This window comes from Saccopteryx bilineata, chromosome 1, assembly GCF_036850765.1.
Source record: "Saccopteryx bilineata isolate mSacBil1 chromosome 1, mSacBil1_pri_phased_curated, whole genome shotgun sequence".
NCBI lineage: Eukaryota > Metazoa > Chordata > Mammalia > Chiroptera > Emballonuridae > Saccopteryx > Saccopteryx bilineata.
In genome coordinates, this window is record NC_089490.1 from 277,833,488 (window position 1) to 277,852,107 (window position 18,620).

Genomic DNA, 18,620 nt, shown 5'->3' on the forward strand with positions numbered 1-18,620 from the left:
CCAGGCCAAGTTTGCTCCAATAGAGCCTCGGCTGCAGTAGGGGAAGAGAGAGATAGAGAGAAAGGAGAAGGGGAAGGGTGGAGAAGTGAATGGGCACTTCTCCTGCGTATCCTGGCTGGGAATCAAACCCCAGGCATCCACACACTGGGCCAGTGCTCCCCTACTGAGCCAATTGGCCAGGGCCAACACTGAGGCTTTCTTAACTGTGATAACTCTAGTCTTGAATTCTTTTTGACATAGTGATCCATTTCTGGATATGAAATTCTTGTCTTCAAGTATTTTGTATTTTTGCTCCTATTTTAAACAATGTCTAAAACAAGGGTCATAGAGTAATAGATCAATCTGCACTGCTGTCCTGTGTCACTGAGTGTAGAAAGTGCACAGTAGTATCTGGGCAACCAGAGCATGCTTGTCCCTTCCTTACCTTTATAGGAAATGACTGGGTGCTCTGCTCTCTGACACCGAGAAGCATCTGTGTCGGGCTGGGCAAGTCTCCACCATCCCAGGCTGGAGAACAGCCATGCAATGACACAGGTTCCCCTCATGGTGGGCAAGATGTCTTTGACTCTGTGCACTTATCTTCTAGCCAGAAGCTCGTCTTCCTGTCATGTGGGAAAAGTGCCTAAAACACACAAAGGAGAACAATTAGATGAAAACAAGTTCAGGCTTTCTGGTAGTGATCTTTTGGTAAAACCCTGTCACTAGTTACACAAGAGCTCCAAGGGCTTAGACAAGCAGATGTTTTCCTAGCTGGCACCTGTGAGTATATATGTGTCTCAATAAGGACCTCTTTTTCTTGCAATAACCTTATGAGATAACCCACTTATTATAAAAGGAGAACGTGTTAAGGAAAGCAGTTTAAGGGCTGTGATCATCATTAGCTTTCCCTTGGAGCATAATCCCCATCCCCTCATGCACACACAGATCTACAATATATGTGGAAACCCTAAGAACCCTGCCTTTCCTTTTTAATATTAAAAATAAACTATTTAATAAGGCCATGATGATTGCTATTGACTAATAAGCTGGTTAATAATATGCTACCCAACTCCTAAAAATCATCTATATTTTAGTGATTTTATCCTTTGAAATTTATAGATGACCTGCCTGCAAAATTTCTGGCCAGAGACCACTTATAGATCAAATGATATCTATATTAAGCACCTACTGGGTGAGATGAAATTACTATGCTGGGAGTGCTGATACTTGAATGATTATGAATAATTTAAGATTTTAACACACTTTAGCCTTGACCAGATAGGTCAACAGTGTTATCCTGGAGAACAGACGTTGGTCGTTCGATCCCCGGCCAGGGTACTTACAGAACAAATAGATGTTTCTTTTTCTCTCTCATCCCCCTCCCCTCCCCTCCTCCTCCTTTCCCTTCCTCTCCTGCTAAAATTGATAAATAAATATTTTTAAAAGATTAATAAGCTTTAAAATAAGATAGGATTGTAAAAAAAACACGAAACTATAATTCAAGTTGTTAGAAAATCTTAAAAATAAAAAAACCACAGGAGTGCAGTGGGAGTTGAGAGATTCCTGCTGCTCTTTAGAGGGATCAAGGGTGTGTCCACAGAGGTGCTCATATTTGAGTTTAACACTGAAGGATAGAGAGGATTGCAACAGATGGAGATCTCTGGAAGGACGTTCCATGCCAAGGGAAGAGAATGAAAAGATGCCCTGGAGCGGCAAGAGGAAGCAGTAGGCATGTGCTCTGGGAACGGCTTCCTATAACTTCCCCAAACACCAGGAGACATAAAGGGAGGTGTGGGAAGCAGCTCACAGAATAGGCTGGGGTAAGATTTGGAAGACAAACTATACTAAGATCTGAGGTCTCTATTTTTGGGCAACAAGATACCACAGTATATTAATATTACATTAGAAGAAATATTAATATAATTATTCTTGAACAGTGTACATAGGAGATTGAGCAGAAAGCAGCACAGAGGTAGTGAACTTCATTTGAAGTCACTGTAATTATTTAGAAGAGAATAAATAGAGTTGTGACTTAGAGTAGTGTCAATGTGAATAACAATTCAGGCAAACAAGCAGGGGTCTTCAAACTTTTTATGAAAACCGCCCACTTTTGCAGTGCTGGTCAACCTGGTCCCTACCGCGCAACCAAACAGGGCTGCAATTGGCCCACCATGAAAGCTGGACCGCCCACTAATGGGCGGTGGGGACCAGGTTGACCAGCACTGCAAAAGTGGGCCGTTTTTATATAAAGTTTGACGACCCCTCTCCGGAAGGACGACAAATTAAAGAGGGCCATGGACTCTTTGAATATCCTCTCATGGAGGTTGTTCTATGACTCCTCTCTTGCATCTGGGTTGGCGCTGTGACAGCTAGCTCAACCAACTGCAACAGAAGTGATGATGTGCTACTTTCCAAGCCCAGCCTCTAAGACACTGACAGTTTCCACTTCTCATTTCTTAGAATATGTTTTCTGGGCACTGAGACACCAGCTAAAAAATCCAACTACCCTGAGAATGCCATGCTAGAGAAACTATATCTAGGAGCCTCTAGTGACATTTCCCCCTGAGGCCAGCTTCCCAGCCATCCCCACCAAACCACCTGATACGTAAATAAAGGTGAAAGCCACTGAGTGACTTCAGTAAGTACGAGAGCAAAGGAATCACCCAGTAGAGCTCTGCCCAAACACCTAACCTCCAAGGCATAAAATGATTGTTGTTTTAATCTGAAAAATTTGGGGGAACAGAAAACAAAGAGGCACAGATGGACTGGACTGAATACAGAGACTACAAGAGACTGTGAAGATGGTAATGTTCTTTTGTTCAATATGATAAACTACAGAAGAATTTTGTTTAGAGACATTTAGTTTTGTGTATGTTAGATTTAAGATGCTGAGAGAATACTGAAGGAAATGCAGCAGACTGTTGAAAATCCAGCCCAGGTGCTTAGAGACTGAATACAATGTTTGGAAGGGTTAAAATCATGGGTAAAAGCATGAGGGGAAAAAAGAGGAACTAAAGAAAATTATTTATACATTTCTTCGCTTATTTGTTTAGAAGCCACAATTTTAAAAAGTCATCACACAAAGACAAAGAAGAAATCAGAGGTATAGACAGCTCACCAAGTGAAAATGGGGATCAAGTTAGGTTGAAATATAAAAAGGACACTTTTTAAAAAAGAGACATGGTCAACCGCCTCCCACTGAGGTAGACCAACTGCTTAGTAAGTAGTCAAGGATCAACTTGAGTGGACCATTTCAGCAAAACAAGAGACAGAATCCATACAGCAAGGAATCAAAAAGGGATGGAGGGAGCGGAAGTGGGCGAGAACAGGGACAGCTAACTTGAATCTATACCAGGTAACAAAAAGAAAAGAAAAAGAAATTAATGAAATCAGAGAATCACTAAACAACCAAAGTTAGAAAAATTATAGAGTAAAGAAAACAGATCATTAAATGTGGTTTCTTTTCTGAGTAGTGGTGAGTGGAGAAGAGACTGTAGCTTTCCCAGGGAGAGGAGGTTTCAGCTGGAATATCCAGAAAGAAACAAAAGTGGGAAGCTATTAGGATCCTAGTAAAGAACATGGTTATAAAAGAAGGAAAGAGGCCCTATCTTCTAAAGAAATGTGCCCATAAATGTACGGTGAGATTTCACAAAGAAGAAACATTCATTTTAGGGTGCAACAGATTTCAGCCTCTATATTTTGAGCCCCATTGACTCAATGCTAGCATTGATGAAAATGTTCAAGTTGAGCAGAAAACAAGTGTAGAGACTACAAATCATGACAAGGCCAGAGCATGGCTTCTGTAGGAATGAGGGTGGAGGAAGGAATGACAAGAAAAACTGGGAGCCGGGAACATCTGGCCAATGAGTCCATCATCCCTGCTCTGGCACACTGCGCTGTAAGGGACAGTGAAGCCAGCAGTGTTATTTTTCTTCCTGGGTTATAAAATTAGAAGAATGGTTAATTTCACTCTTGGAAAAGCAAGATTGGCCAATGCCCTAGAACTCCAGTCTGCAGGTAAAAGCAGCCCACCTTGTCTTATCCTTCTGACCTGAGACTTAACACATGAAATTTTCTCAGATGACATATCTTGACATAGAATAGCATTTGTAAGAAGTGTTTCCGATGTGATTTATTTCTGTCCAGAGCAAGGGCATTGGGAGCATCCTCACCAGCCCCTTAGAAGTAGATTATTGCTTCCCCAAGTCAAATCAAAGCAGCACTGATCAAAATAATGCAGGAAGGATAATGGAAGTTACCAGTAAACCTTCAGAAAGTGCTAAATCTGTAGCAGGCATGACACTACACATTTATACCATGCCTGACACTCAACAGGCACCCAGAGCAGTACCCCTGACACATCCTCTCCCACTGGGGAGCATTCCATCAGGAGACGGATGGGGGCACTGCTCCAGGTTGACCTCCCAGACTGAGCTCGAGTCAAGTAGCAACTAAGATTAAAATCTTCTCTGGCACGTGGTTTTCAATATGCCAGGCCCTTGGCAACACAGACTCCCCATCTGCTACCTATGCAATGAGCTCCACAGACCAACTGTTGACTGAAACTGTCCGACGTTAACAACAGCCATAGACTCTCGTTTCAGTTCCAGCATCTTTGCCTCCCGGAGGAAAGGAAGAGAAAAGTAACCCAAATGCCTGAAACATCCACTCCTTGGGGTGTGGAAAGTGCTGATTAAAGAAGGAAGAGATGCCACATCAAGTGTGTGAGCAGCTAAAATGGACATGTAGTTTCATGGTGATGAGATGAAATTACACGTTTGCCATGAAAAACGAAGGGAAACACATTTAATGAGAACAGGTGATTTTTAGAAGTTTATAATTTTCAGACTACACAGCATGTTACCTTTTTTCTTAAAATAAAGACACTATAAACAATCTTTGTGGTAAGATGCCAGGGAAGGATATTCACCATCTTTATTTACAGAGTGGGCTTTTCTGAGCATCCTGTCATACAAGGCTAACTCCCTGAATGTCTTTACTCTTACCTAGGCTTACCTCTAAATAGAAGCCCCTCCCCCCCACCCCTGCCATCCTAGACTATGTAATTCTATTTTCCACTGAATCATAGAGCTCTGGTATCTTAGTGAGGAGGTTGGGGGAGTCATAGTTATATCAGGGTCTTTAGCGCTCAATCTCAGCACTTTTGACATTTAGAGCCAGATCATTCTCTGCTCTGCAAACTGCCCAGTGCATTTAACGGTATCTCAGGCTAGATGCCAGAGGCACCCCCTCCCCACTGATGCCAACTCAAATTGTCTCCAGACATTGCCAATTGTCCCTGGTTGAGAATCTCCAATTTGTGGGAATCAAAACACCTCTTTCTCTACAAAAATTAAGTAAACTATCATCACTTGAAAGATTACTTTAAAATACACTGATATAAATCACCCAACTGAATTTGTATGCAGTCATGTCACCAAAATTTCAATAAGAACAAAAGTCATGTTAATTATACCTATTTGTTACACTGGGAAATATATTATGATGTCAAGTTTTCAAAGAATCAATTTCAATAAAAATTTTTCTGATTTTATCCCACCACTGCTGAAAAATTAAAAATATATTAGGCAAATTAATACTAAATAAACAATTTTGCCAATAGGACTATTTATTACAGGGAACCCATTTGGCTACAAAATAGGAACATTTTTGTTGCATCTATTTCAAAACCCCAGGGGCCTTCCTTTTTGTTTCCTGAAGTGGGAGGATCTCTCTATAAGCTCTATTTAAATAAGCAAAACTCTGTGTATAAGTATGTATGCAATAAATAGCACTTCACACCCACACCGCAAATGAATAGGCTCTGGGGAACAGAAAATAACTGTTTCTTAATTTTAAAGAAATGCTGTCAGATTTTTTTTAAAGAAATCAAAACAATGAGTGCTTACACAAGAAGTTTCACTTGGGAAATAAAGTTTAACTAGTTATTAATAAAAACAGATCCAAAATATGCTTAATGCACTTCTTTTCAGAGAAGGCTGGGTTTCTTCTGAGCCTCAGATCTACTGTAAAGTTGGAAGTGGCCCGATCCATTGGCACGTTTCAGAGTCCATAATTACCAGGACTTCCCATGGGGGAGGGCAAGGAAGTCAAGTGAGCTGATTCAAACAGGATTCAGGAAGCCATGCCCCACACCTGCCCACAGCAGAGTCCTTGGTATCAAAGGGCTGAAGCCAAAGTTGAGGAGCACGTTGAACTTGTGCTTCTTAAACGTACCAAGGTTACAGCATATTATACCAGGAACACATATATACCAGGATTTGTAGAAGGGGGTGATGGACAGCTCTTCTGAAACACATGTGTTTGCATTCAGTCTTCCCATGTTCTGTCCCTATTCCATGGGATCCGATGAACCAACTATTCCCCCAGAATTTAGTCCCAGCCCAACCTGAAAGCAGCAGAACCACTGAAGAATAATTTTACTATCCGTACAAACCACCTGGTCTTATCCCTACACTCCCTGGCACAGCTGAATATGTTGTCTATTGCACAACTATCAGCTGCTGTCAGGTAAACAGCCCAGCCCTATTCAAAAACTCTCAGGGTTTCTCCACTGAATTCCAAAGAAAACACTGTGTGCCCCTCCACCCACAACCATCTATCCAAATTTCACCTCCACTACTCCCACATCAAAGGCACCGCTCCAGCCCCTCTGGCATAGTTAGAATCGTCAGTCAGCCCTGCACACTCATCTGCACATGGCTGATGCCACAAGCCCCACGCCGACCCCAAGTCCGCCCACTGAACATGGCTCGGGCTGCACACACCTCCACCTTCTGCACACACAGGGCTGCCCACTCCACCCCACGGTGGCAGCTCTTTTCCAGGAACCTCAACATACCGATTACAGAGCCTGATTCCTTATCAGAGCTTACACATATAGGCATACAACCCTTCATGTTTCTACATTTTGACTTCTTTTTATTAAAATCTAGCTGCATGTTGAACACGTCGTTACAGTCCCTAGTTAATGCGTTCTAACATGTTGAATGAGCCGTCTGAATGAATCAGAAATCACACAGTCAATAATCTACTGAGCATTTAGAATTCACCCATCCTTTGCTAGCAAGTAGTACTATGAGGTGGTTTATTCATCCCCTTGACTCATGTGAGACAGCAAATGAAATCAACAACTCAGTGAATTCAAGAGGTGAAAGGGGAAATAGAAATCACTCAGTCTTTCTCTTCACTTTACAGCTGAGGTACAAAGGTTCAGGCATCTCATGGGCTATTACCGTAAGATCAAGTGTGCAGTGGCAGCCACACCAACAGAGAGAGGCTGCAGCCCACAGGCTCTTTGCACTGACTTGCTCGGTCTTCCCGCTGATGCTGGTAAAACCACACACTTATGGCCACAAGATCAGATGGTCTGAATCGCCTCCAGAAACATAGCCTTGTCTCCAGAACTAATAAGAGATAAACCCTTGGCACGAAAACAGACGGTGTTGTAGGGGGAATCATTAACCAACCAGCCACATCAAAGGATGTCACCTGTAGGAAAGGGACAGCTCCAACTCAGGGAGGCAAAAATGTAGAGGACACAACAGGGGCACTTCAAGGTCACAGTTAAGAGTAGTCAAGCGAGTAAAAACCTATCTTTTGATAATTATCAAATAGAAGTAGGAATAAGGTCTTAACAAATCCAGAAGTCAGAAGAATTCCCTCCGAATGGAGGAAGAAGGCAGAAACTATGGCTTCTGAAGGGGTTCAGTTAAGAGCATTCAAACAAACAGGAAGAAATGATTCAGGACAATCTGGTGTGTTTAGGGCTGGAATCAACATACTGAACAAACCTAAGTTCTTTCCTTGCAATAGTTTAAATATTCTACGTAGTGAGCAGGAAATGGGATTAAGTGAAGGATTAATAAAAACAATGGACTTAATGAACATTGTTCAAGGAAATAGATTCTCCTAACTTTTTCCAAAAACAATAACTGAACGTTTTGTTCTTTCAGAAATAAAGTGAACATAAAGTTTTCTCGTTATGATGCTGAATCTGTATGGAGAACCAGGATGCTCACCAGATACAGTGCATCTTCAATTTTTACATAATTTTTTTGTAAAAATTAAAACCTTTTTATTTTCACCCATGTGTCTTGACTGACAGTTTTCAGCCAAAAGAGGTTTAGCATCAATGAATTAGTGAAACATGTTTAGGAATGTGTTAATGAACACTGAATGCCCTTAACTACAGAAGCATTCTTGGCTGCCACCTTCAGGTAAATGAATAAGAACTTGGCTTTGTTACTCGTAGATTTTCATCATATCTGAATGGAGATGAGATGGAATTTCCTGACTATATAAAATGACCTCACAGTATAAAATGGGAAAAAGCAAACATTAAACTATTTTATACATTTCAATAACGGTTTGGCTCCAGTGACCTTATTTTATATCTCTCTTCAAAGGGAATTGTTATTACACTTTTGCCTTTTTCCCCTATTTTAGCTCCAGATTGCCTGAAGGAACCATAAAAATAAATGAAATCCATTAGAAAAAATTATTATTTACACAAAGGCAATATTAATTTTATCTGTCAGCAGGTTTTTAAACTAAGTGAAAGTTCATTCAATCTACTTCTGTGTTAGCTAAACCAACCAGAGTTCTTTCTAAGAAAGAAAACTTAAATAATGGGTCTTCATAGCAACAATGAACAATTTCTGAAGGGTTTATTCAGAGTCATTTCCTCAGGGCAGGAAACTCATATGAACACAATAATCAAGTTATAAATGACTCTGATGGTGTGAAAATTATTATTCATAACTCCCATTTGTTTTTAGTTAAGATAAGCAGGACTTGGAGTACAATGTCTTTGCCAACATGTAAGAGCACACAATGGTAGCAGGAAGAAAAGGATGCACCCATCCATCTCAGCTACTCTGGTCAACATCCCTGGTCACATACCGATTATTACATCACATGAGCCTATGCAAGTGAACATCTCCCACGACATTTGTGCCCACTGACCTTTTCTCTTAAATATCTCCCAAAACCCTCTTCCTTAGTTTCAATAACAACCAGATCTCCCTGTGTTCCTACTGCATCCAGAACTCCTACTGCTCAGCCCTCCTCTTAAATGAAAGTGCACCCCAATCTCTCCTGAAGCTTCATTACTTCTCAGTCCACACATTCCCAGTGGCCTATTTCTTCAAACTCACAATCTGTTATAAACTTTCCAAAATCTGGTGACTTCCAAATCTATAAATCTCTTCAAAATTTCTGTACATCACCCAAACTCATAAATCAGAGTACATATCTTTACATAAATAAACCAGAGGTACATCGTCTAAAGGTGACCTCAGTAGCCATCTCACCAACTGTCATTTTGTGCCTATTTCCTCTTGTAGCTGCCACACCATTTACTCAAACGTCCAACTCACAGTCTGAGGCCTAAATCACCACCTCTCTTTGCTTCATCTTCCCGAAGGTCACCTGTCATTTGTCATTATGTTCTCACAACCCTTCACTCACCCACATCTAGAATCATGCCCACTTGTACACCCTGACCAGCTCATCTGTTTCTCACCTCTGCAATGTCAGCTGTTATTAGGTGGGTTTCCTTGCCCCAAGTCCCAATCCTTAGGCTTCAAATCTGCATAGCCCCTCTCTGATTTTTTTCTACTTTCCCCCAAACCCCATGTGCGCCCCCTGTAAATCAGTCCTCATTTCTAGATGGCCTTTGTCATCCTGAACTACAATTACTTATGTATCTGCCTCATTCTTAAACAAAACTGTGAAAATCTCCATCTCTGAACAATACAAGACATAGTACAGACAAACCATCACCACCTGAGAAATAAGTTAATGGAAGGAAATAAATGCAAAACCACATATACATATCTACCTTCTTAACAACATTTATACTTCCATTAAAATGCTATTCACGTTCCTTTTTCTTCTATTCAGCTATTCATTGTCACATATGTTTTATTCCTCTATTAAAATTCACTTAACATCTGGTCCAAATACAAGGGTTCCCATGGTTTTGAGAAATGTCCTTTCTAAATGTCATAATTTTCCAACTAATGGTCAAAGGGATGAAGGGATTACTAGAGGAAGCCCAGCAAAGAAGAGAAAGTCTCCTGGGCTTGGAAACTGAAAGTATGTGGAAGAGAACACAGCAGCATGTTAACCCTCAGGCTGCACTGAGTCACTCTGGCACACCATATTTTGCTGAAGCCACTTGAAAAGTCAAAGGACAAAAAGGGGATGTTATAATTCATAACAGAAACAAATTCATCACATTCATTATTCTAACATGAGAATGCAAATACCCTGAATTATTATCGGGTGAATTTACAGATTAAATAGACTGCTAATGCACTTGGAAAAACTAAACTATTTAATTAAAAGACCCTTGATTTGGTGTTTTCAGAGTTTAGTTGGTAATCGCCCTTGTGTATGATATCTGATAATATCTACTAGGCCCAATGGACCAAAACATGGCAAGTTTATATAATATTTGAGTTCATTTAAATCTGTTACAATCTGTGGTCATCTAGGGGAAATAAACAAACAAAGAAACAACAACAACAAAAAAGACCTCAAGTTCATTAATTACTACTTTTGGGTCAGTCTATTAAAAGCAAGAATAAAAAATCCCTCACTAAAATAGAAATTTAACTATAGTTAATAATACTGTTCTGCATATTTGAAAGTTGCTGAGAGTGAATCTTAGAAGTTCTCATCACAAGAAAAAATTACTGAGACATATCATATCAAAATCAAAGGTTCTAGTCATCAGAGAAAAATAAAATTTAAGAAACTGTAAAGAAGATTATGTGATTTCGTACAATATTAATACATCTCTTATTTTCCAGTAATAAACCTATAAAAGACCTATTTTCATTGTTTCATGTTATAGAGACATGGAGACCAGATGCAAGGAGGCCCCACAGATAACAGAAGAACTAACTATTGTGACAAGTAAGAGCCCAGCCCCCGGGCCCAGGGTCATCTTGCTGTACTGAACATTCTGTTCTTGTTTACACCTCATTCCTACAAAGACTGCTCACAGACTAGGGACTGGGAGCCCCACTAGATCATTGGGCTGAAGAAACAAGCAGATGCTCTATTTCTACCAACTGAACTCACATTGGGCCTGAACATATGTACCTGGAGACAGAAATTTCACTACGTAACCAGCTACAGCATCATTTACCGACCCTGGAGCTAGAGACAGCATTAACCAAGATTTCGCTCAGCCACTGGGAACCAGCCCTTGCACAACTATGGGATGGCCTTCTCCATGTTGTGTCATTCTTTCTCTGCTTTGACTTGTGTCATCCTCTGCCTGCCATCTACACGCCCTCCCGGGGTGCCCATGATGATGAACAGCAGCTTTCAGCTGGGGAATATAAATTCATATTCCAGCCCAACCTGCCCCTGAAACTGCAACTTTCATCACTTTTCACTTCTACTTGACAAAAATAACCTACAACCAAACATGGACCTAACAAACCAGATTTTCCCTTTCCTCAAATTCGTTTTCTGCCTGAGTCTCCTCATCACACATAAAGTCAGTTTCATGTCTTTAATTCCTCCACAGGCCACTCTAAGCCATCAGTAAACCTTAACATATGAGTCACACACCTGTCCCCTTCCCTCACTTCTACTGCTGCAATCGCAAATGAAGACACATCTAGTCTGGACTCAGCAGAAGCCTCTCTAGTCTGTCTTGGGGCATTTCACGCTTGCCTTCAAAGGCCCATTCTCTATGTTGTAAACAGAACAATCTTTGTGTAGAGTCTACAGAAGTGGAACTTACCAAAGCTTAGAGTAGCATAGTGCTTGCCAGAGATTGGGGGTGCAGGATATGGAGAGATGTTGATGAACAAAGCTTTAGTTAAGCAAGATGAGTTAAATTCTGAAGGTCTAATGTATAGCACAATGACTACAGTTAATAATATTGTATTATATACTTAAAACCTGCCAAGACAATAGATCTTAAATCTTCCTGCCACATATGCATAAAGGTAACTACATGAGATGACGTGTTAATTAACTTGATTGTGGTAATCATTTCACACTCCACACATGTATCAAAACATTACATTGCACAGTAAATATGCACTATTTTTATTTATAAATTATACCACAAGCTTGACCAGGCAGTGGCGCAGTGGATAGAGTGTTGAACTAGGATGCGAAGGACCCAGGTTCAAGACCCCGAGGTCGTCAGCTTGAGCGCAGGCTCACCTGGTTTGAGCAAAGCTCACTAGCTTGGACCCAAGGTCGCTGGCTCGAGCATGGGGTTACTCAGTCTGCTGAAGGCCCACAGTCAAGACCCATATGAGAAAGCAATCAATGAACAACTAAAGTGTCACAATGAAAAACTGATGATTGATGCTTCTCATCTCTCTCTGTTTCTGTCTGTCCCTATCTATCCCTCTCTCTGACTCTCTGTCTCTGTAAAAACAAACAAACAAGATAAAGATGGGAAAAATAAATATAATAGAATATTTGTGTGTGTATTTGTGTGTGTGTGTGTGTGTGTATATATATATATATATATATATTTAAATGATGTAGCTGCAATTTTCTTTCCTATATAAAAAGGAAAAAAATAGGTCATCAGATCAGGTGTATTTTCCCTGTTTAAAAACCCTGGACTAACTCCCTTTATAACTTTCCAAAAATGAAAATCCCTCACCCCACTCATCCAGAACTCCACTGTGTTTGGCCCTACCCACCTTTTCCAGCAGTCCCACGCACGGCACCCAGGCCACATACCTGGGTATGGACATGTGCATGCGCGTGTGCACACACATACACACCCCTCTCACTGGTGGGTTTTCACTCACCGAGCTCATCACCTTTCAGACATAACTTGTTGGCCCGTCGGTCCAAAGATCCTTTCCCTCTGTCTAGGTCCTTCCAAGGTGCCTCCTCATTATTCAGATTTCACTAAATGACACCTCCTCAGAAAGGACTCCCCAGCAAGATCCCTTAAAGAAAGCACATGTCACTTAAAACTGCTCACTGGATATATTTGTTTATGGCCCCCTAGGACAGAAGCAACTAACTGAAGGACTGAGCCTTGGCTTTGTTCACTTGACACTGCCAGGACCTAGAAGAGAGTATCACACATATACGAAAATCAACTAGGTACTAGAGAGGACAGAAACCAAGATAGCCTTTGTCCAAACAATGGGAAACCGTTGTGAGGACCAGTGAATAGTGCTTACTGCTAATTTCAGGAGAATCTCCATAGAAAAGTACTCACAAGGAATCAGTCTATTTGGTGAGATTTCAGGAGAACAAGTCAATAAAGACCTTGGATTGGCTGCCACATAAGTATCGAATGATTAGCAGGAAATGCGATGCTGAGAAATGCAAACATGCTGTGAACAACATATGGTATTTTATTCTGCAGTTCATTAGCCTGAAATGTGGAAAGGTCATTCAGGACATCACAATAAAGGTCTCCATGATTGAAAAGTAATCCCCAAGTGCCTTAAACTCTGTGTTTCAAAATATCAAAAGCTCTGCCATGGTGGGTATGTTAATGAAAATATGAAAAGAACAATTCCTAAATATAAGTTCCAAAAAAGGAAGGTCAGGTTGCATCAAGTTGGCAGAGTGTTCTCTTAACAGTGCAGGGGGTTAAACACAGACCCAGGACGTCTGCCTGCCTGCTTCTGCTGTGCAAAAGGTTGAGAACTATCTAATGGTGTTCCTCAGCCTACATCTCAGTGATCCACCTGCCCAACAACACTGGTTTAGGAGGCAGTATGCAGAGATTTTAACAACACGGACTCTGGACCCAAACTGCCTAGGTCCAAATGTGAGCTCCAACATTATTAACCTTATGAATTTCTATCCTCTGTACAATGGAGGTTAAAAACATGCCCTAAAATTATGTGAGTAATTTGAAAGGATATAGAGTACTCCCTAGCAATGAGGAAGCATTAAAAAACTTTTAATAAATATAAACAAATAGGAATTATTTTTAAAATGTTTTTTAAATCTTATAGAAAAAAATTGCTAGCAACCAAATTAGCGTCTTCCTAGAAAGAGATAATTAAAAATCAACAGTAATATGTAATATAATAAACCAATACCTTCTGAAAATAAAAAGGAAACAAAACTAAACAATTCTTTGAATCTGTTAAAACTGTGCAAAAATAAAAAATGTGAACAGAAACTTCACAGTAGCACTAGCATGAAATTGCATGAATGGTGAATGAAATGAACACCAAAAGTAGTTTACTTCATCAACTTCCCACCATCAAGCAACCCAGGTCAAATTATGCAATTCACTAATCCTCCTCAGGCCACCCTGTACCTAAAACACATCCCCCATATCAGTATTAGAACCGCTCTGAGGTCCAGAACAAACACCAGCTAGCTCTCCCATTCCTGGAAACACTTCCCCAGCAAGGAGCAAGGACACCTCAGCCTAGCCTCCTTAGGATGCAGTTTATCTCTGTAGCCCTCAACACACTCAGTCAGAGTCTGACTTCTTCTGCCTTGTGACCTGGCATCCCTGCAGGGCCGCACAGGAGAGTCTGAGCCCTACTGGTCAATATAGCCCCTCACAGCCCACTGCAGTTTCTTGCACATAGGAAGTACCTAATATCTGTAGAATGAATGGATCAATAAGACACTAACAAATAATGCAAAGAAGCATCAGACTAATATAGAAAAAGATTGGGGAAGGTGGGTTTTGAAAAAGTGGGAATTATGTAGTTGGACTGGAAATGAAAGGATCTCACTTTGGTAGAAAAATAGAATAAATTCACAGGGTAGAATTTACCAAGAATAGGTGGTAGCAAATGCATTTATCTGTTTGAAATGAAAGGAACAAAGTTGTAAGTATTGAGATAAAATAAGTTATGGCCCATGCCTATAAGTAAATATTATGCAGCTTATAAAACCAATGTAGTAAAATTCTACACACTAACATAAAAATCCAATAATTATGTTGAGTGAAATAAATATATAGTGTAGACAGTTATCTACCTACAGAGAGATAAAGAAGAGCAAAAGAAAAAGATCCAAGTTTTGACTAAAATAAACCAAGAGATTTCTATGTTTATAAGCAAAAAAGAACTGTGCTTACTCCTAGTCAATGGGAATATTTTATAGACCTCTACTTTGTTTGAATTATCAATAAATATTTACTTATTTTGTAATTTAAAGTGAGTAAAAATATGAAGGTTTAAGATAAATAAGGTGTGATTAATTTTATGGATTAGTGAATGAGACTGGAGCTCTAATGTACACAGTTAGATTCAGTTCAGGTTTGACTCACTGGGTATAAGATGGCTGGAAACAATGGAGTAACAGTTGCTGCAAAGCAGAACAGAAAACAGGGCAGGTTTAAAGAAGGGATGGCTAGAAGGTACAAACTTGGATCAACAACTTCCCATAGACAGTATCCAAACAGAACAAGAAATTTCTATTAGTCTCCTTTAAAGTCTGGTGAAGAACAATTGGGATGAGAACACAGGACATGCAGGGGTAAACTGAGTTAATAATGATGGACATTTCAAAAACTGGAACCTCCCACACTTCTTTACTTACTAAATTCTTTTTACAGGGAAAATAATCTTCACTCTTATCTGCAGAGGGGAAATTGATTTCATCAGCCTTGACAGGTAAACTGTACTATGCAAAGCTCTGTGCTTATACTAAGAAGAACTGCTCAGGCACACAGCATTAACAAGTGCTTTCCATCCTGACATGGCAATACTGTTTTGTCCTCCAACTTGCCACTTTAGCTTGGTAAATACAACATACCTGTGAAATCATTCCAGGAATGTAAGCACATATTTGTTTTGTCCAGAGCAATATACCATGCTTCCGGTTAAGCGTACAGATAAAAGTGATGTACCTTCTCTAACATCATATACATAAGATGCAAAATGTTATGTTTAATCTTGCTGTTCTGCAAACCTCCTGCAGTTCTCTATTTACAAACACAGTAGCACAACCCATAGTTCATAAACCACGGAAAAGAGACTGGAGGTGATGGGGCTATGCTTTAACTCACAAACACCCAGTCTGATAATCCATGTATCCAGAGCACAACACTCAACGTTTGAAAACTCTTCTTTGCAGTGAGCCACAAACAGATCTATCTAGTGTAGTTACTAATTATATAAATTGGCAAGTTGTGGAAGAAAGCCACTTATTTGAGAAGGCTGAAATAAAATTTGTTTACACCCTGTAGAATTCAGTACTGCTTTAATGATTGCCATTTTTGAAAATGCAAATATGAGATTGTTGATGTTGGTTATGACTATTTAACAAAAAGTTTTGATTTGACAAAATCACACACACACACAAATTTTAAAAAGCTTAGAAGTATTTATATACTTTGCCTTATAGTTTCACCTCTAAAATATTTTCTGAAGGAATTCATCAAAGACGTCAACAAAGATTTACCTTGAAATATATTCCTCCTAGTCAAATCAATATGTGTTACAACCAGGATTTGGAGGCTTCCATTTAGAGGTAAGGAAATAATTCTATACAAATTAAATATACCACAAAGACAGGATAGCATTTTTATGAGAGATTTTAAGGACATGAGAAATACTGAAGCTATCTTAAGTGCATCTGTAGGAAACAAAACTGTATGTGTGGCCTATAAGCAATTGAACACCCACAAGGTGTGCTCACATGCATACACAAACACACACATTCTTCTATAGAAACATAAACATAAACACAGGAATCCTGGGCTATAAGTCTGACTACACTGGATGCAAATCCTAGCTTCTTGCTAGTTATATGTCCTCCATTTTCATCTTCAGGTGAGGATAACCTTTGCACCTCTCTCATAAGGTTGTGAGGATTTAATAATTTAATCAATGAGTAACACTTAGAATAGTGTGGACCCACTGCAAGTGCTCAATAACTGTTAGATACAGCAATGTGGATCTTTATTTTTACAATTAACATCTTTTTTTTTTAATTTTTTTTTTTACTTATTTACTTTTTTTTTTAGATTTTTATTTATTCATTTTTATTAGAGAGAGAGGGGAGAGAGAGAGAGAGAGAGAGAGAGAGAGAGAGAGAACAGGGGGAGGAGCTGGAAGCATCAACTCCCATATGTGCCTTGACCAGGCAAGCCCAGGGTTTCGAACCGGCGACCTCAGCATTTCCAGGTCGATGCTTTATCCACTGTGCCACCACAGGTCAGGCACAATTAACATCTTGAAGGAAAATAAACCCAATAATTAGAATGGTCTGAGATATGTGGTTGTGCCTATTTTTAATATTTCCAGGGGGTTTGTTTTGGCAAGTTTACTACAAATGGGCATGTGTGATTATATCAGACAAAATGTTTATGTATACTCAGAGAAGAATCAAAATGAACTGGAGACTCATCCCCCTTGCTGACTCATGTCCATCACCAGAAGACAGAAGCAGCTCTATCATATAAGTTCAGTCTCGGCACATTGCTAACACATGGTCACACTTGAAGACACCTGCAGGAATAGGGAAGATGGTGTCAAAGACAACCAGTAATTATTTTAAAGGAGCCAAAATTACTTTATCCCCTCACAGCTAGATCATCATCTTAAAGACATGTCTGTAACTCAAGAGCATCTGAGTGGTCCTCTTCTGAAAGAAGAGCTATGATCGCCAGATAAAAATAAAAATAAAATAGAAGATGATAAATCCGACAGCTCTGGAGGAAATCCCACATGGCCAAATTTTTACTCACTGCAGTAAACTAGAATTTAGACTTCTTTTACCCAAGCTGCACACTGACTGAAGTGAATACAGAAAAAAAAATCGAGAAAAACAATATAATGTTCAGAAGCAAAAAACAACAACAACAACAACAGTGGTGTAGCGTCAAATGCCAGATCCAATGAAAGACATAGGCAGTGGTCATCCATAACTTCCTAAATACAAGTCAAAGCTAAGTATTCAAAAGCCCCATCACTGGGCTCTTCATTTATCTTCATTTATCTCCACACACCGTACTAAAGATAAAATACAATGAACCTTTCAAAAGCTTCTTAGTTTATTGTCTAATATTCTTCCCAGTGGTTAATGGTGATTCTCACAGATTATAACAAGAGAGGTTGTTGGACGGGGCAAGAGTGTGGGCACACTAGGAAAACAATTTCCTGATATACAAGAGTCACAGTAGAGAGGATCAGCCTGCGTTAGGATACTGAAGAGCTATCATTCAGGTGTACCAGAGGCCAAGCCTGTCAGCCGCCAGGTGAGAAGTCTCCTTTGTTTACCAAAGTTACCCACACAAATGTTGTCGTTTTCTGCATGCAATGACATGAAAAACTTTGGAAGAAAAATAGACAGCTTGAGAATCATAGACCTGAGTTTAATCTACACAAGAAACTACGATTCACAAAAGTCAACCTTCCAGCCCCACGTAACTATCAATCTAGAAAATAGCGGCACCAGGACTTAAATAATTTTAAATATCTTCTACTATTATAATTACAAATTACTTTATAATTTATATTATCTATCATTAAAATTATATCAATTTATATTATATATTTATCAATTTATTATATTACTTATGTTCTATTGCTTACTTAGTAATTGTGTTGGCAGAGACCTGGCTCCAGCCCAAGAATTATCATCTCCAACATGTATGCCATGCACACCCTTCAACAACCCCTAAAGAC

At 39.7% G+C, this 18,620-nt stretch overlaps 1 protein-coding gene across 1 annotated transcript in view; it reads right to left on the reverse strand.

The window, feature by feature from the left end:
• Positions 1-18,620, reverse strand: part of SEMA5A (semaphorin 5A) — a 496,448-nt gene that overhangs the window by 321,862 nt on the left and 155,966 nt on the right. Inside the window, exon 3 of the mRNA XM_066243560.1 lies at positions 425-622. Coding sequence (XP_066099657.1) covers positions 425-545 — 121 coding nt within the window. The 5' untranslated portion in view covers positions 546-622. The remainder of the gene's footprint in view (positions 1-424; positions 623-18,620) is intronic.